This window comes from Lathyrus oleraceus, chromosome 1 (assembly GCF_024323335.1).
Source record: "Lathyrus oleraceus cultivar Zhongwan6 chromosome 1, CAAS_Psat_ZW6_1.0, whole genome shotgun sequence".
In the NCBI taxonomy this organism is placed as follows: Eukaryota; Viridiplantae; Streptophyta; class Magnoliopsida; order Fabales; family Fabaceae; genus Lathyrus; species Lathyrus oleraceus.
Window position 1 is genome coordinate 74,852,888 of NC_066579.1, and position 20,774 is coordinate 74,873,661.

Sequence of the window (20,774 nt, forward strand, 5' to 3'; positions counted from 1 at the left end):
CGTCTTTTTTTTCTCTATCATGTTGGCCTGTTCTTGTGCCAACTTCTACTTTCCGCATTTTAGTAATACCTGCATAAACTTAGCAAACTTATGAATTAACTCAAAAATTTCATAAAAAGAGATACTTACCTGAAGTTGTTTCAACACTTATTTAAATTTTTAAACATTTCAGCCTCATCCTCATGTATCAGCTTCTTCTTAATGATGGAATATGGTAGTTTCATGTAATCTAGTAAAGGTGGGTTAGGTTCATTCATAATTTGATCCTTTCTTTTCTTCCAAGGAGAATTTTTATCAATGAGTTGATCAATGGTGACTTCCCTTTCCTCTTTGTCACCTTGATTCTCACTTTCCTCCTTTTCAATTTCACCTTCCTTTTCCTCAATTTTATCCTCTTTAACTTTTTTAGTTTCATCCTTTTTAGTAGCCACCCTAAAACCTGTTTCCATAACCTTGCATGTTTCATTCTTAGGATTATCAACGGTGTTATCGGTGAATCCTCCACTTGAGCTTAGTAAAGCATCTATTTTTTTGGATAATTGACCAACCCGAGTCTCCAAATTCTTGATTGACGCATCATGGTTTCTGCTCGAAATTTCATGGTTCATAGTTACCTGCTTTAAGCTACTTTGAGTGACTTCAATGAAATGCTACAATGTCTCTTCCAATTGCGACGACTTCCTTTGAATTGGAGCTTGTTGGCTTTGTTGCATCCCTTGGTTGGCATTTAAATTTTGATTCTTGCTCCAACGGAAATTGAGGTGATTTTTCCAACCCGAATTGTATGTGTTGGAATACAGGTTGTTCTTTTGAAAACCTGCAAATTGGACTTCCTCACTTGTCCCTTCCAATGAACACCTTCCGTTCACATGTTCGCCTCCACAAAAATTACACCTAAGTGCTTGTACCGGACTCATGTTAGCTCTACCTAAGCTGCTTCTAGCTAGATTTTTATTCAACAATTTAATTTGAGCTAAAAGAGAACTATGGATATCAAGAGGTAACATACCTTTAGGTGTGCCAATAGTTTCAAGCTTGACCGACCTTTCACTTTTTGAATAGTACTCATTCATACACATCTTCTCAATGAGGTCTTTTACTTATGGTTCGGTCATTTGGCGGATAGTACCTCCCACGGAAGCATCCAATAACATGCGAGTTTGACTCTTGAGACCTTTGATGAAGTTTTGCATCTGCTCCATATTATTCATGTTGTGATTTGGGCATCTGCGCAAAAAAAATCTTAAATCTTTCTCAAGCGTCATAAAATGACTCAATTTCTTACTGCTCAAAATTAACAATTTCTGCTCGATGCTCGGTAAACTGAGTAGTAGTAAAAAATATTTCAAGGAATCTATCTTTCAATTCCTTCCAAGTCCGGATTGCTCCACTCGGAAGGCAAAGTAACCAATCTTTCTCCCTTCCAATCAATGAGAACCTAAACAACCTTAATTTAACCTAGTCTTTAGTGACATCAGTAGGTTTTTACATTGAAGTTATTTCATAGAAGCGTGCAAGATGCGTCTGCTCCATATTATTCATGTTGTGATTGGGCATCTGCGCAAAAAAAGCTTAAATCTTTCTCAAGCGTCATAAAATGACTCAATTTCCTGCTGCTTAAAATTAACAATTTATGCTCGATGCTCGGCAAACTGAGTAGTAGTAAAAAATATTTCAAGGAATCTATCTTCTAATTCCTTCCAAGTCCGGATTGTTCCATTCGGAAGGCAAAGTAACCAATCTTTCTCCCTTCCAATCAATGAGAACCTAAACAACCTTAATTTAACCTGGTCTTTAGTGACATCAATAGGTTTGCACATTGAAGTTATTTCATAGAAGCGTGCAAGATGCGCCCATGGGTCTCTAATCACGTTCCCGTCGAATGGATTTTCTCTTAAAGTTGAAAGTACATGATTTTTAATATAAAAATTAGCAGGGCCTGCATGTACAAACCCCCTAGAAACCTATCCTTTATCGGTATGTTTATAGTAGTCCCCCATTGTTAGGGGTTGTGCAACTACCATGACTTCTTCTTCAGAGTCAGAAGAACTTGATAGCTGCATTTCTTATGGTATTCCTCCGTCCAGAGTTGCTTCTCTAACTGCTTTTCTAAGAGCATGTGTGGTTCTTTAAATTTTTTGATCCAATGGAATTCATATTGATCTTGAATTGTGCATACATAAACAGAAAATACCTCAGTGGCACTATGATAAACAAGAAAATATAACAAGAATTAAAATACAAAAAATAAAAATAAAAATTGCACAAACTTGCCTTGTTGAAAGATCAACAGTTCCTATCAACGGTGCCAAAAACTTGATTACTTCTAGGAAAGTGTACCGATAATGTCGAAGTAATAAAAAAGATCGATTCCATAGGGACTGGCTCCAAGCAAGACAAAATGTTTTCAATTTATAAAAACTAGTAAACGAGGGGGGAGGGGGGCGGTCGAGTTTCAGTGTGAAAAGTAAATAAACGAGAAAACAATGTCATGAAAGCGATCAAGTTGTGTTGTAGAATCCCCTATTCTTCTATTGTTGATGTTTGATGCCATGTATGAATTATCTAATCACTATAAGCTCACGATAAATTAACAAAACTGTTATAGCTGATCCATCACAAAATAACTCACTAACCACTACTTGTAGCTTTCTATTCCTAGTCCGCTAGTGTAAGTAAGGTTTGGCGATATACAAAATGTTAGTTCTCTATGACACTACTTGGGGTCTCATATCCCTATTCAACTGGCATAAATACAATAATTGCCCTATGTCCAACACATAGACTAATGGTCAGTATGCCCTATGTGCCCAAAATCAGATTAAATGAGTATCTCACATAAAAAGCATTATGAACAAGAAGCAATTAAATAAGATTATAGATCAATAGGTTCATACAATGGTTAAATTAACATAGAATCCAACAATTGAGAAACAAGTTCATCATAACACAACCTAACCTAGAAGAATTTAGCAACTTATAGTGTAATTAAAAATACCACAATTGATAAGAAAAGATAACATAAGAAGTCCCTTGAAGAGATGTCCTCTAAAGGCTTCAAGTGCTCCAAAAATCACCACTTGTGCTCCCCAATATTTGTAACCCTTATGAAAGTGCAGAAAAACATTTTTTAAAGGTGTTAGAATGGACAAGAACACATTAAAAAAGGCCCAGAAGAGTGATTGTCGCACGTGTGATACCCTGCATCGTACGCGCGATGCAGCTTTTAATGCCCTATCGTGTGTGTGATGTTGTGCGATGGTGGATGTAATTATTTTCGAAGCTGCACTCTTTGTTTCTCATTTTTCACTCAAATTTTCACTAAGTCCAGAATTTACAAACTTAGATATTTTTCCTCATTCTTTGGTCATTCTTCCTCATACTTGCTTAACTTTCACTTGTTTTTCTCCGATTCTTTGACTAAATATATGCAATGAAGGATTTTTATCACGACGCCTAACCCTGCTTATGCTGGCGGAGTAGGGATAGAAAGCTCCAAGTAGTGGTTAGTGAGTTATTTCATGAGGGATCGACTATAACGATTTTGTTAATTCTCCGTGGGATTATAGTGATTAGATTATCCATACAAGGCATCAAACATCAACAATAGAGGAATAGGGGATTCTACAATACAACTTGTCCGCTTTTGTAATGTTGTTTATTCATTTATTTACTTTTCACACTGAAACTCGAAAACCCCCCAATTTTTACTCGTTTTTTATACACTACACACATTTTGTCTTGCTAGAAGGAAGTCCTTGTGGATTCGATCTTATTAGTACTTCAAAGTTATCTGTACACTTGCCAAGAAGTCATCAAATATGGATATTTGTCTATCTTTTATTTTCGTGTTTTGATGTATGCTTTCTTGTATGCTTCCTTGTTTGAGCGTTAAAGGCAAAGACAATAAAGACTAAATGAATTTTTGTGTAGCTGACACAACCTAAACGCATTTATGAATAGATGACATATGCCTAAACACATTTCTGTATATCTGATAAAGACTAAACACATTTATGCGTAGCTGATAAATCCTAAATGCATATTCACGTATTTGATACAGACTAAACACATTTCTACATAATTGGCACATCTTAAATCGCATTTCTGCGTAGCTTATATATCCTAAGTACATATATTCGTATCTAATATAGAATAAATGCATTTTTAGGTAGATGGAGCACCCCATCCAGATCAACGGAATCCAAGGAGCATAGGTGGTGGAGCTCAGAGACGTCCATCTTAATCTGAGCCTAGCCTCGGGGGAATAGACAAGGATCATTTCCTTGATTAAGGTACGATCCTATGTAACAGGGAGCATAATATAATGATACAAATTCACCTCATTGGTCTCGTTGACTACAAGCCTCGCAGTGGAAAACATAAACAACACGCTTAATGCAGTATGCAAGTTAATGCGCTACCATAATGAATGTCAAACGCATCAGATAAATATGGCTACAAAAAATGGTAGATAACTACCTTCAATGAGCAAAGCAATAAATCACAAAGACAATTATCAAGAAAAATTTCGCATTAAGTCCCTTTTTGCAATGGGGAATCTCTTGCTGTAGTGTTATATTTGTGAGAGTCCCAAATAAAGAAGACACAAGGGTCTCCGCCTCATGAGGTGTTGCATATGTGTTACCTTCGTGTAGAATGTGGGATCGCCTTCAAGATAAGACACGTGTATAATACCAATATCCCTCCACTAGTCATGCAGACTGAGTCATACCACGACTTCCTAGAAAATAGGTAGCCAATAGTCTCTCCCAAACAAGGGGAAACAGTTAGCACTTCCTATGGTTTCCTAAATCTTAGGCACAAGAGCCTTTATAAATACTTCTCCTATAATGGGATATGGATAAATCACATTTTACCCAAGCATGGCACTTATACACAGAGTCACTCACGTCACGTGAGTTGGTCCTCTCACACCATCATAAATATCATAAACACCACCATACATGGTCTTTCTCAGTCGCGGGCAAGCCATAATCGTTATAAACTTACTAAGGCCTCTGAGTATCTGTAACGCCCCTAATTTATTTAATTGCTTTTATTTTATTATAGCATTTTATGAATTATTTGATAATTTATTTGTGATGTTGGTGTGTTTTGGGGTGTTTTATGATGTTTTAGAGTATTCGATGGTATTTTAATAATTTAATAATTATTAAAATATTTGGTTAAGAGCGGTAGATTTTATTTAATTATATTAAAATAACGATAATAATTATTTGAGGTTTATAGTAATAATTATTTAATTATTTAAATATAGGGTGACACCTTATGTTAAAAATATATTTTCCTTTTTAAAATCAAATAAATATTTTGTTTAAATATTAAAGGTCTGACGCTTAATTGAATAATTATTTAATTTAAGATTTATTTTATTTTTTTTATCAATTAAATAAATATTTTGTTTGGGAATAAATATTAATCTTAACGTTGAATTAAACATAATATATATCGTATCGTAAGGGAGTTAGAGTAAAGATTAAGGTTTGAGGCATATTGCTAAACAACGCAAATAAGACCATTTTTGAAGCGATCATGAGACAACGATTTAGAGAGGGAGGAACATCAAGACCTTGAAAGCTCAATCGATAAGGTAAGGGGGATTGCTTACTATATAGTGGGTTTTAGGAAGCAGAATGATGAGGGTTACCTTACCCTCTCATCAGCGTCATGTTATTGTTATTTTCATCTCTGTGAAATGTATCGAATCAAATACAAGTATTTTATTATACCGATTTAGTATGACCATATGGGGTTTGTCCAACTCCTTTGGTCACATATTGTATGATTTTGTATAAATAATATGTTTTATATTGAAATTTTGGTTTTTGAGAGTCGATAGTTGTTACGATCTGTGTCCAAATGGGATAATCTCATTTGATCACTTTTGGTGATCGATATGATTTTTGGATCTACAAGTTTTTTTTGTGATTTGTTAATAAAATTAAAATTTGATGTTAAATTACAGGATAATATGAAAAAAAATGTACCAATACCTGAATGTTTGACCAAATTGGTTTTTCTCCAAACCCTTTGGTCAATTCTATATGGTAATATTTCACAAGTGTTTATAGGGATAATCCTATTTTATCATTTTTTGTCTTTTTTATCGTTCTATTAATGGTAATCCATTTTTCATTAAAAAAATAACTTAATCCATAATTTTTTCTGTAAAAACTCTAAAATTAATCTTTTGGGAAAAATAATAACTTTTGAGAATTTGTCATTGCGAATTGTATGCGGTAAGAATTCGACATTGGGAGGCGGAAACTTGGAAAATCTGAGGTAGGAGGGCTGGTTTCACGTATCGAAGGAGAAGTTGTACTTTAGAGTGGTTCAGAAGAATTTTGCGTAAGTTTGACATCCGATGTCAGAATGAGTCTTATTATATCTTTTCGGAAAGGAAATCGCTTCATTAATCAAACTCAATGCGAAGAGTGGCTATTTGATTTTTAAGCTCATCTATTTTCTGAAAACAACGTTTTACTATTTTCTGAAATTTTATCAATTTATATTCTTTCTTTTTATGATTAAAAACCCATAAGACTCATTAGAGTTTCTTTGTTTTATGTATTTAAAGACATTTGGCAATGCCATAAGGACCTTTTGATTATAATAAATTTCAAAGCTTTGTTTAATCTTTTCTGGTGAATAATAATAATTTTTATAAATAAAACTAAAACTAACAAAATCTTTGTTCTTAGTTGAAATTGTGATAAAATAGCCCTAAAATAATTAAATATACCTTTTATAAAATATTATAAAAATATTAATATATTTAACTCACTTTTAGGAATATAATTAACTAAATAATCTTGGGTGTAAGAAAAGTGAATATATTGTTTAATAAACATAATTTTAGGTGATTTGAATTTGGATGGCCCTTATTGGATAATTTGTGGTTCGTGAATGGAACTTATTTTGTTAACATCCTTTGGGATAATTTTTGTGTTTATGAGTATTATTTATACATAATTTTGGTGAATTATGATGTTTGTCCATGAAATGCATATTCGTGATTCATATTACCACGCATTCATGTATTTCAGAGTTTATGTGGAACTTCACTGCATTTTGGTGGCCTCAAATCCATTGGTGGAGATCGTTTGTCTTGGTGGAAAAGACTAGGGGCAAATCTCAGATCCATTGGTGGGGATCGTTGGTCTAGGTGGGAAGGACCAGGGACTAGTGGAGTAAAATCAGTAACATTCCTCTGATTCCACAATATATTTTTGGCACCACATGCATATAAGTGATGGAGTTGGTGGACCATAACATTTCATTTTGTTGTGATGTGTGTTTGTGATTGCAATTGATCGATATATATCATTTATGTATGATTGTTGTGTTTCTTTAATGTCATTCTGTTGCTGAAATCACACAGTTACTATATATAAGTATATTCTCACCCCTTTCTTGTTTGCTTGGTTATGTGGTGTGCTTTGCACGTGTGATTAGCAGGACTGAGGTTCGTTATTGCAGTGAGATGACTATTGCCTCTCAGTAGACTTTTATCTTCCGTATATTCTAGTTTTCGAATAAGAATACTCTGATCTGTAACAATGGGAATAAGGGCATTCGTTTGCATTACTTTAATTTATTTGTAACTAACTATTACGAGATTTTGATTATGATGTATTGATTCAGTTTTATTCAGGCATGTTTTATGGTGTTTTTAAATAAATTTTCGTTATGCAACATCTGTTGTTTTATGATTTATGAAATATTTATGATGGAGTAACATCATTTTCCTGTTATTTTTATTTAAAATCTATTATTCGGGGTTTAAGGTGTTACAGTATCCCCTACCCATGTAGGAATACCACACACACCTATACTTTTTGACCAGTAGAGTGACACCCGTCATGGGCCCCCTGTAAAACTAACTTGGGCCACACCTTCTTCTATAATTACCATATTCATTGTCACCCATACTCTTATCCGTACACTCTTAGCCATGGTTAATAGGAGAGCACCTTCCCTTACACTAGAAGAAACTTAGGGAAGCAGTGATGTCAATGCCATGGCGAAGATATATGCCGCCATGGATTAACTACACCGTCATAATCAAACCATAAAGGACAACATCCTCAATATCCGACAACTCTAGTAGAAGACCAATCCCCTAGAAGAGATGTAAATACTAGATCCCCAACCACTCTCAGACGAAATATAGGAAGTGCATGTCCCTAAAGGGGTCATGCCTCCCCCATATTTGTCCAAGTTTTATGGGTGTAGTGACCCTTATAATCATGTCGCCGCCATCAACACACATATGACCATCATCCGAGCGCTTGACACTCTGAAGTGTAAATTATTATCTGTCACCTTTAGGGATGCAACCTTGTAATGGTATATGGATCTGCCTCGAGCTTCCAATGTAAGTTATCAAAAATTGGAGATGAAACTCAGACACCAATTCATCTTCAGCCGTCATAAGAAAATGTCCACCACTAACTTCTTTAACATACAATAGGGTCTCTTAGAATCATTGAGGGATTACCTCACCCGGTTCAATGAAGTTACCACAAAGGTCTCCCCCATAAACCAATAAATGTTCATGGAGCATTCTAGAATAGTCTTAGGGTGTGACACTTCAATGAGTCTCTTGCTCAAAATCCGACACTTTCGTTGGCAGAAGCATCATTAGGGTAAAAGGCCCAGAGGAGGCACGAAGTACCATAGCTAAGAGCGACTAGAGCTACATCAAAGGGTATATCAGTTGGTTCTTCAGGGTGTCACATCTGCATATGGTGCAGGCTACTCCAGGAGATCCACTAAGGCCAACTCATTAGGAGATACTAGAGGAGGATAAAGCACAGTTAGATCATGCTCATGAGTCTTGCCTATGTGTCATTGCATAGTGGAGATTGCGCAGGCATGCATTGATAAAGGTATCTTCTCTGATGGGTTTGATGTGAGGCAGGTCCTAGATGTCGTAATGACGGAGCACGAGATGCATTAATGTACCGGAGACAACGCTGGAGGACGGAGGGAGGGGGTATTGAAGGCCGATGAGCTATAGGAGATGGAGTCTGACATACGCAGTAATGCAGTAGTGTATAGTAGTTGTACATTGGACTCATTATGGATTGTATTTTATTTTCACTTCATTCTACTTTATCGTTTATTTCGACTTTATTTATGTCATTTTTGGACCATCTAAATTTATATGTCATTTTTTGTATATCGGTTGTATGGTTTAAATCTCATCACATAACAAGGTTCTTAACGTTTATAAATCATCACTTTCAATTGCATAAACCATATAAATCATCAGTTTCATCACTTGTCTAAGATGGTACAAATATGTATCTCCGTAAACTCAATATGGAGATGCATCTCTAGAATAATAAATGGTAAAATGTCTCTCAGAGTGTGATGCATGGTGTGTGTTTTAAAATATTACGGAGATGCATCTCCAGATTAGTTAACGTTTTAATTTAAAACATGGTGCGTCTGGAGATACATCTCCAAAATCTGAGGGACATTTTGAGTTTTTCATAAGGTATTTTTCCACTTATATGAGTGGGATAAGAAATTCTCTAAAAAAAATGAAAATGAAAAATAACTGTTTTTTTATATATACTAGTCTCCGTAATCAATATATTGTATTGATTTTCCTAGGTAAATAACAAAATGCAAATTTTTTTAAATAACCATTTATTTTTAAAAAAAATCCAAAATAATAATTTTTTCAATTTTTTTCCAAAACAACCACCTTTTAAAATGGATGCGCCAGATGAACTGGCGCATCCATTTTCTCTAAAGAGGAGGCACCAGCTTGAGTGGCGCATACATTTGCTGCTTCATGAAGAGGCGTCAATGCTTATGGTGTATGGCTTTGCATGCGGTGTATGCGCCAATTCACCTGGCGCATACACCCTTGTATTTTTTTTTAATTTTTAATTTTTAATTTTTTTATTAAATAATAAAATATAATGTAAAAAATATGTATTCATGATATAATTGAAGGAGAAGAGCGATCTAAAATGCAACGGAATTTAAAATTTTCTCCTTTAGTGATCCTTACAAATGAGCATGATCAGTGATAGAATCGTTACCTCTTGTGGCGATTGAAACCTTTGATGCAGATCTACGGAGCGATCATGAACGTTGAATGGTGACAATGTCTCTACTCAATCCACACGAACGGATTCCTTCAATCTCAGTGCTAGCTGCTACGAATGAAGGCTTTGAGTGTGTGTGTGTGTGTGTGTGTGTGTGTGTGTGTGTGTGTGTGAGAGAGAGAGAGAGAGAGAGAGAGAGAGAGAAACGAAATTACAACTGCACAAATGCTTTTGCACAAGGGTTCTATTTATAGAATCACTTGTGTGGGTTGCAAGCTAAAAAGCCCACTTAAGTGTATGTGGCCCATACCTTATGATATGCCAAATTCACTTAAGTGTGTGGTACCTTACCATATTTCATATTCTACTTAAGTACGTCGTACCTTACGATGTTCTACAATTCACTTAAGTGCATCGTACCTTACGGTGTTCCTTAGTTACTCTATCTCTCATCAATTCGTCCTTTTGTGTGTGACCCTGTAGATTTTCGTGACATTAGCAATTATATTAAATCACGTATTTAACATAATAAATAGTGAGCGGTATCTAGCAACATATCACTGCTACCCAAGACATGAAAATGTCATGTGATATGACAAATCCTTTTGTGATAATACTTATATGTATAATTACTCTTTTTCCCCTATGTCTATATTGAACACAAGGCATAGATCGTGTCATCCTTGTCCAGTTCAATATTGGGCCCGTAAACATTTATCCTGTTAAGCAGGATGGGCAAATTCTATCTAGGTCACTCATGACCCTCAACATGCTTCGTGGAGTACCCATCAACTATCTTTATGGTCAACCAGTTACGGACAACGTTTGATCAACAATAAGGCACTCGACTCTACATCTAGGGTCCATAGTGGTTTTAGGTCGAAGGGTGGTATAAACCACTATCACCATGAGAATAACTTATGACACTTTGCATAACATTCTATATAGTATTCTCATAGCGGGTCAATCTAGTATAAATATTACTCTTAATATTCATACATATGTTTAAGACCTGATAACTCCTTATCCATGATCCATGAAATGTGATCATCAGTCTATATACATAATAGTCTTAATGATTTAATGTTATCCCACTTTACAACAAAACTCGACTACAGATACTTTAAGAATAATGTCTTTATGTTTAATGAGATCTAATGATTAAGTCACACTTGATACATTAAACGGACTAACTATTCTAGGGACTTTATTAAACAAACATAATAAAGAAAAAGTCTTTTATTATTAATAAATAATTTGATACAAGTAACAAAAGTATTGGCCTCTAGGGCTTACACCAACAATCTCCCACTAGCACTGGAGCCAATCAGGCATACCCCTAATGCCCATAGATATAGTATGACCATCATGCTTCTGCTGCGCAAGAGGCTTTGTTAGTGGGTCAACAATATTGTCAAGTGTAGGTACTCTGTATATTTTCACATCTCCTCTATCTATTATCTCTCGAATGAGGTGATAACGCTTAAGTATGTGTTTGGATTGTTTGTGAGATCTAGGATCCTTAGCTTGTGCGATAGCGTCATTGTTATCACAATAGAGATAAATGGGATCCATAATGCTAGGAACTATGCCAAGTTCACTAATGAAATTTTTGATCCAAACAACTTCCTTTGCTACACTTGAGGCAGCAATATACTCGGCCTCGGTTGTAGAATCAACAACTGTATCTTGCTTTGAACTTTTCCAACTTACAGCGCCACCGTTTAAGCAAAACACATAACCAGATTGCGATCTAAGGTCATTCTTATCTGTCTGGAAGCTAGCATCGGTGTATCCAATTACAACAAGCTCTTTCTGACCTCCATATATCAAGAATGAGTCATTAGTCCTTCTCAAATACTTAAAGATATTCTTGACGGCTACCCAATGAGCATCACCAGGATCAAATTGGTACCTACTCGTTGCACTTAAAGCATACGAGACATCCGGTTGAGTACATCATATGGCATACATGATAGATCCTATTGCAGATGCATATGGAATCTTGTTCATACGATCCCTTTCTTCCTTAGTTGAATGGGATTATGTTTTTGATAAACACAGGCCATGTTGCATAGGTATGAATCCTTTCTTGGAATCATGCATATTAAAGCGTCTCGGCACTTTGTCTATGTATGTACTCTGACTTAGGCCAAGCCGTTTTTATGATCTATCTCTATAGATCCTGATTCCTAATATATAGGCTGCTTCACCTAGGCCCTTCATAGAAAAGCATTTCCCCAACCAAGACTTTACTTGTTGTAGGGTAGGGACATCGTTTCCAATGAGTAATATGCCATCTACATATAATACCAGAAAGACAATCATGCTCCCACTAGCCTTCTTGTAGGCTCATCTTCATTCTTGATGAATCCATATTGTTTTACTGTTTCATCAAAACGAAGATTCCAGCTTCTGAAAGCTTGCTTCAATCCATAGATTGATCTTTGTAACTTACATATCTTTTGGGCTTCTTCTGGCATGTCAAATCCTTCAGGCTGTGTCATGTACACATCCTCAAGAAGATTCCCATTAAGGAGAGCAGTTTTGACATCCATCTGCCATATTTCATAATCATGATATTCAGCGATAGCAAGTAAAATTCGAACAGATTTAAGCATTGCAACTGGTGAAAAGGTTTCATCATAGTCAACCTCATGAGTTTGTTTATATCTTTTTGCAACGAGTCTTGCCTTATAGGTATGTACCTTACCATCCATGGCAGTCTTCTTTTTGAAGACCCACTTGTGTCCTATAGGGTTAACTCCTACAGGAGGCTCTACCAAGGTCCAAACCTGGTTTGTGTACATGGAATCCATTTCAGATTTCATGGCTTCTAGCCACTTCTCAGACTCGGGACCAGTTATGGCCTCTTGGTAGGTCACATGCCCATCTTGATCCATGAGTAATACATCACCTTAATCAGTTATGAGACATCCATATCTCTCAGGTAGGTGACGTATCCTGCTTGACCTACGTTGGTCTTGTTCTACTTTAGCAGGTTGCTCTTCCATAACTACTTGTGTTTCCTGCTCTAATTCCTCCACAGGTGTATCAATGCTTTGTGATTCATGAATTTCTTCAAGCTCTACTTTCCTCCCACTGATTCCTTTGGAAATAAAATCCTTTTCTAGGAAAACTTCAGTTCGAGTGACAAACACTTTGCACTCAGAAGAATTGTAGAAATAATACCCTCTTGTTTCTTTAGGATACCCCACAAATAAGCATTTGTCAGATTTGGGCTCAAGCTTAGTTGAAATTTGTCGTTTCACATAAACTTCGGAACCCCAAATCTTAATGTAAGACATATGTGGTTTCTTACCACTCCATATCTCATATGGTGTCTTCTCAACCTTTTTAGATGGAACACAATTAAGTATGTAAGCTGCTGTCAATAGTGCATGTCCCCAAAAGGAGTTTGGAAGATCGGCGTGACTCATCATGGATCGAACCATGTCTAACAAGGTTCAATTTCTTCTCTCAGATACACCGTTCCATTGGGGTGTCCCGGGAGGAGTAAGTTGGGATAGGATCCCACACTCTTTCATATGGTCATCAAACTCTAGGCTTAAATACTTACCACCTCGATCTGATCGAAGAGTTTTAATATTCTTACCTAGTTGGTTTTGTACTTCATTCTTGAATTCCTTGAACTTTTCAAAGGACTCTGATTTGTGTTTCATTAAATACACATAACCATATCTACTTAAATCATCAATAAATATGATGAAGTACTGAAAACCTCCTCTGCCTGGTATGTTTAGTGGTTCACATACATCAGTATGTATGAGGACCAAAAGATCATTAGCTCTTTCACCTTTTTCCCGTGAATGGAGACTTTGTCATCTTTCCAATTAAACAAGATCTGCATGTCTTGTATTTTAAAAATTATTTTAAAAATTGTGGTTATTTCAACAAAAAAAAATCACAAAATGCATCGTTGTTCAGTGTCATTGTTGTAGGGTAAAATAATTGTAACAGGATCGATGCTCTTTAAACTCAGATATATCGAAGAATTCTTTTTTACATGCACCAACCACCACATTGTTTATTTAATGATTAATTTCACTTTTGTTTTTCCCTTAAATTAAATCACTTCAACTTCAACATCCGTAATACTTGTGTTAAAACTTCAAGAAGTTCAACACGGAACATCTATTTCAAGTCTCAACTACATTTATCCTAAACAAATAGAAAATTAAAACAACGTCAATTACTGTTGAGAACACTTTTACAATCATACAACGTTTAAAAAAAATATGAATTGATGTTGTACATTGCCGCCATTAGTAAAAATGGTGACTAAAGAATTGCACACCACCAACATGGGCATAGCCATGGCTGATTAATAATACTACAGCTCTGGAATAGTCACCAATTTGTAATCAAATTAACAAAACATCATACCATGCAATCTTGTTCATCAGTACCCTAACGGTACATCATAGTAAAACACGGTGATCACATAATTCTGTTGATAAGAGAAGAGTATTCTTTCATGTATATTATTTGGCTCTCTTATGTTCCTCTCAAGGACGCAAGCCTAGCAGCTAAATCATCATACTCGGGTAAATTGGGATGCACATGTCGAGCTTCTTTTGATCTATCCGGCTGAAACGAAGCAGCTCGAGTAAACACTTTCTTGACTTCCATCTCTTGTGATTGTTCATGAGGAAGGGAAACTGATCGAGGTGCGCGTGGGACCGTCTCCGGTGTCTTATCAGGTGCCTCATCCATTTGGTGTGCATGGCGACTTCTAGACCTTCTTCTTGCTTTCTCAGGCCCAGCAATGGATGATGGCTTTTTGCTGTAGTGCATCAGTAATCTATCTATTACTCTTTCCTCTTCGTCTTTTTTATGTTGTTCATCATCAAATAAAATTTGTAGGCCGCGCCTTGATTCGTCTCGTCTCCTGCTCCTTGATTTGTTCGCAACTTCAGAATCTTCCTTAGTAGCATCATTGTGTGTAGACCGTGATTTTGAGTGCTTACGCCTCATAGATTTTGGTTTTAAAACAGGGAATTCTTTAGCATCTTCCCGAACATGGGGTTCTTTCTCATAGCCCTGTTTACTCTGTTGTGCATTTCTAGTGGCCTGCAAATCTTGTTCAGAATTATCCAAACCAGATCGGATTCTCTCTGTCGTAGAAGCAGCATCAGGCTTTTGATGGATTGAAGAATTTGTTGGGATGGCATCATTGTCAATATGTGGAGAGGCTACTTCAGTTTTGTGTGTGCTGGTCTTGAGTTTAGAATTAGGTTTTACATAAGGTGGTGGGATGGCATTACTGTAGTAGGGCTTGACCGTAGGAGTTTCATCCTTTTGAACTTTTCTCTGAGAGTTATCAAGATCAGGTAGGCCACCGTGATTAACAGCAAATGGCTCATTCAAGTTGCTCTTGGAATGAAATCCAGCATGACTTGGAGACTTCCTAGCAGTGGCAGCATCCTGGCTTTCTCTCACACGGATGGCATTCCCCCTTCTATCATGTAAATCAGAACCATCTTCGAATTGTTGTACTCTCTTATCCTGAGAAGAACATCCTATTGGTTTTAGCATACTACCCTCCTTCCAGTAGCCACCTTTCGGAGAAGTGAGCCCTTCTCTTCCAGGTAATGGATTGCCATGGCTATCCCTCGGCAGACTGGCGTCATCATACTTACTTATTGGCTTGAATCCTTTTTCAGCAAGTTTGGATTTAGGGTGAAGATGATTTTCATCTCCTTTTGAGGAGGCAGCTTCCTTGCCATTCCGAAATTTCTGTCTATCATTAGAATAGTCAGGATTTTTCTCTAACAAAACCTCATGCTTGCCTTGTAATGGTTTATTGTGACCCTGCACAAGCATATGTATTTTATTGTTATGGTATATTGGCATGTACACAAACATATAAGCATATGTTAAAATGGTTTCCCAGCAGGAAAATAAAAACATAAGAGAATGAAAATAGTAATGTCAATAATGGGGGAAATCATTATATCACGAATTGGAAAAATATTTAAAATTGACAATTGACAAACAAAACAAAGAGAAATATGTAACAAGAGGTTGAGGACAACACCTGGGCAAAAGGAGAGGATTTTGACATCCTCAGTTCAAAAGCTTTGGAGTCCCACTTTATTGAAAACTCTGAAGAAATTTCTTGCATCAACCAAACCTTCTGCTCCAAGGTAAAATATTTTGGATTCAAATTTGCAGCAAACTGACAATTAGTAACTTAACGAGTCAGTTCAGGAATAAGTCATAAATATGTATAATTGAAATGATATAAAAAAACTGAGAGTGACCTCTTGATTGACATAACATTCTAGGGAGTTTCCGTATCTCTCTTGAAATATTTGCCGAAGGTCGCGTAACTCTGGTAGATCAGAAAATCTTGCAGCAGCAACAATCAGAGATGCTATAGCTTCCCTGCATTCCTCAGGGCATCCACTGTAAAAGATTTGAAACAGTTTAAGTACATCAATTAAGGGATATTTAGACACTACATGTGTCCAAAATTATACATCAGCATACAAAAACAGGTTCAACAACAGCATTTCACAGGAAATATTGGATAACGGCACGCCTGTTCCACTGGTATCAGAAGACTTATGGGGGAAACGGAGTATTAGGGCCAATAATACAATGATCAGCTCAAAATAATTATGACAAATAATAATATTGCAACAGTAAAATTTTACCACATAGAAAATGTAAATTTTTGTAACTCTTAAACTCTCCTGTACTTCACATGAATGACATCAAGCATATGACTTCACAACATTAAGTTTTGTTCTGTGTCTGCCAAGAAAATGAATAATTCTTGGCCTTTCTTCACTTTTATGTACAGTGTACTTCACATGCAAGCCATCAAGTATTAATTCTTATAACTTTCAGATGATTATTCATCAAAATTGCCGGTTACAATTTGACACCATATTATTCTTAAAATTCCACTCAAAAGAAAGCCTATTCGCTCAAAGCCATATTCAGCAGCTCTGCAATATGTAGAAGGATTACAAACCCACAGCTATATTCAGCTAGAAATGTGTAACATTTGTACAGACACATATACTTATGGTGCATTACCGAAGAGTATTAAGTTTGTTTTCTTTCAGAAATTATGACATTGTTGAAGAAGGAAAAGATTTCCCTCTAAGAGTGGTCTGTTTCTGCAATTAACAACATCAAAAGAAGGAATATAAAATATAGCAGTGATTCCATTCCATTGCCTGTTTTCAACCAAAATGAATAAATATTGAAAAAAAAGCACTTCAGAGATTCATTTGCTTTTGTGGCAACAGGATAACGTGAAAGGTTTTGTAAGAATGCTTCTATATTATCCAACACACTAAAATGTTCCTAAGATTTATTTTCAAATCAATAATAGGGATTTAGGATGGCCAAGTTATTGAATAACAAAATTCAAAAAGCAAATGAAACTGAACACTCAACTCACATGGTAACAAGCTGAGAAAAGCCAGATAAAATTAGAAAACCATGCAGCCTTAATTGATTGTTTCTTTCATAGAACTGCCAAAAAAAAAGTGGGACTACTGAATTTATATAAGAGATTGTTTTTCATACTTCTATGCAATTGTTGATGCCCAGTATAAACATACAATCATTAGTCATTACTCATTTTCATGCTCCATAAATTTAAATCTAAAAATAAAATCTACTTTCATGCCTAAGCAACTATGAAGCACAAACACAAACACGGACACCAGACACAAAACCGACATGTCGACAACAATGCCTTTTTTTAGAGGTGTCGGTACTACAGAGCTAAGCAATTAAAATAGACACATCAAGCCTGTCATGTTGCTTTTATCATTATCAGCCATGATTCAAATGAAAAAACACTCCTGGGAAATAAAACTATTGCATCCACATCTAAATCATAACCATTAAAATAGATTTATACCTCAGTTTCTGCAGTCCTGAGAGGTGCTTCAACACAAAATCACAGGACCACTCAACAAAATCATAACAAGATGTCAATGTCAACTCAGCAATGAGTCCTTCGGCCTGTAAAACCATCTCATGAGTAAAGATAAGAGTCAAATTAAGAAAATAGTAGTGTGTTTCAAACACAATAAGCATTGCCAAATTTAAAACTCTCATAAGTCCTAAGGTCTCTCTCAATTCAAAATCCATTTTATTCCTAATTATAAACCGAAAACAAAGTCCCAAATCGCCAAATCATCATCAAAATTCAGAATCCATTCCACATTATTTGACTATCAGTAGAATCAAGCAAGACCAAGACTCAGCATAACTATTTCAATCGTTTTAAACAGAAAAAACACAGTGAAAAAAAATATTCTCACTCACTCACTCAAGTTCCATTCTATTCCTAATTAAACCAAATAAAACAACTCAAAAGGCAAAAACACCATTAAAATTCAGAATACATTCTACATTCTTTGACTAACAGTAGAATCAAGCAAGACCAAAACTCAGCATAACTAAATCAATCGATTTAAACATAAAAAACAGTGGGAAAAAATTACTCCCATCTCACTCAAGTTCCATCCAATTCCTAGTTATAAACAGAATCAAAACAAAGTCTCAAATCACCAAATCATCATCAAACTTCAGAATCCTTTCAACATTCTTTGACTACCAGTTGAAACAAACAAGACCAAAACTCAGAAAAACTCTATTGATGGATTTCAGATAATAATCTCACATAACTGAATCCATAAATTGAAACAAAAAACAACAACAAAACCAAAAACAAGAAGCAATTACCCTTCCATAAGCATTAACATCTAATCCATTCGCCAACAGATCAGCTATATCTTTCTTGAGAAACTTTTCAGTCGCTTTCCTTTTCCTCCTTATCACATCGATCCGATTCTTCGTCAATTTGATCAACGATTTACTGAAGAAACAAAACAAAACAAAAAAAGAAAACCGCATCATAACTACATTTCCAAACTCTTCCAACTTTTCGCTATCAGAAGCTAAATCAAACATGCAAAATATCACAAAATAACAAATCGAAAAACTGAACCATTTCGCGGCGAATCCACGGCCGAGCAAGCCGTCAAACATTCTGGAAGATCTGTGCAGGTTCAAACTCGGTAGTTAGACTCAGTGAACGATTCAACTCAGAAGCTCAGAAGGGAAGATTCGCATGTTCGGTTTTTGCTTCGGAAGAGTAATAATTTAATAAATAACACAGAGCTCTCTGTGTAGTGGAAGTTGACGAAGAACGCGAAAAGAAAAAGAAATAGGAGTAAAATAAAGACTACTTTTATATTATTTTTAATGTTACTTCAATTACTAAAATGACCTTCTTTGAAATTTAATAACACACTTTTGTGTGTGTTAAAATTTATACATTTCATTAAAATAATATCAACTTTCTTTGGATTTAATGACGTTCCTTTTAATTTTGACTAATTAATAGAATTTGTTAAAAAAATGGTATTATTAGTGTTTTTCTTTTTTAATTAAGTGATTTAATAGTTGACAAAGGTGGTTGATTAAATGGTGTATCGCATATTCGATCACACATTTATATTCATATACATGTTTATTAAAGATTTTTGAGTTAATTTAACATATGTTTTATTTTCAAAAATAAAAATTAAAGAAATAAAATTTATGTTTAATAGTTATTCAATTTTTGAAAAAAATCAAATCTCACTTTTATATAGCAATTCCTTAGAGTCAAAGATTTTTCAGAAAGATGTTGCCAAATAATAATTGTACACACTAAAATGGTTAAGATTAAAGAGGTTAGCTCCCGCCTCTTGAAACTTAATCCTAAGATTGTTGTGATTATAGAGACTCGAGTAAGAATGAACAAAGCTGCTAAGATTAGAGAACAGTTAAAGCTCAAAGGTTTGTTTATAGACAATTATGATAAGCATGATAATGGTAGGATTTGGATGTGGTGGAATAATAACAAGGTGGAGGTTAGAAAATGGTTTGTACTGAGCAGCTCATACACTGTTGTATCTTTGATATGAATAGTAATTTCTTATATTGGTTTAATGTTATTTATGGGCTTAACCATCTGGATCGGCGTAAAGAGATTGTGGAAGGACATTTAGCAAGTTCAGCAATCCCAACAAGGGCCTTGGTGTCTAATTGGGGATTTCAACAATGTCTTAAAAACTATGGATAAAATGGAGGGTAACATGATTCATGAGAAGGAGTACAAGGACTTGATCTCTATGATGGGTAATGTTAAATTGAGTGTGATGGAGAGTATTGGTGATTATTACACTTGGTCTAATAAGCATATTTAGGGTATTATCTACTCTAGAATTGATCACTTGTTCGCCAATGTGGAGCGGCTTCAAAACTATATCCAAATTACCCTTAATATTTTGGCTCCTGGGATTTATGATCATGCCTTGCTGCACTTGGATTGCCATGATCAGAATAACACTAGAAGAAGATCCAAGTTCAAATTTTTGAACAATGTTACTGAGTTAGATGAATACCACACTGAAGTGAATAGTGGTAGGAGAATTCATGTTACTGGTAGGCCTATGCATGTTCTTTGGAAGAAGCAAATTAGAGTGTAATATGTCATTAGGGTTCTTAGTAAACCTCTGATTAGGGTGTCTTGTACTCTTCAGAAAGCTAGAAAAGACTTGTTAGAGGCTTAGCAAAGGCTTATGCAGGACATAAATAATCATGTGCTTGCAAATGAGATTAAAGCTAATACTAAGGAGG

The 20,774-nt window shown here is 35.4% G+C and overlaps 1 protein-coding gene across 1 annotated transcript; it reads right to left on the reverse strand.

Moving 5' to 3' along the window:
* Positions 1 to 14,284: 14,284 nt before the first annotated feature.
* LOC127116505 (uncharacterized) lies at positions 14,285 to 19,315 on the reverse strand. Its single transcript, XM_051047383.1, has 6 exons — positions 19,096 to 19,315; positions 18,831 to 18,963; positions 18,001 to 18,104; positions 16,379 to 16,523; positions 16,153 to 16,293; positions 14,285 to 15,926 (listed from the first exon to the last, which is right to left on the reverse strand). The coding sequence occupies exons 1-6, from the start codon at positions 19,134 to 19,136 to the stop codon at positions 14,610 to 14,612; spliced, it is 1,881 nt and encodes a 626-aa protein (XP_050903340.1). The 5' UTR covers positions 19,137 to 19,315; the 3' UTR covers positions 14,285 to 14,609.
* Positions 19,316 to 20,774: the final 1,459 nt, after the last annotated feature.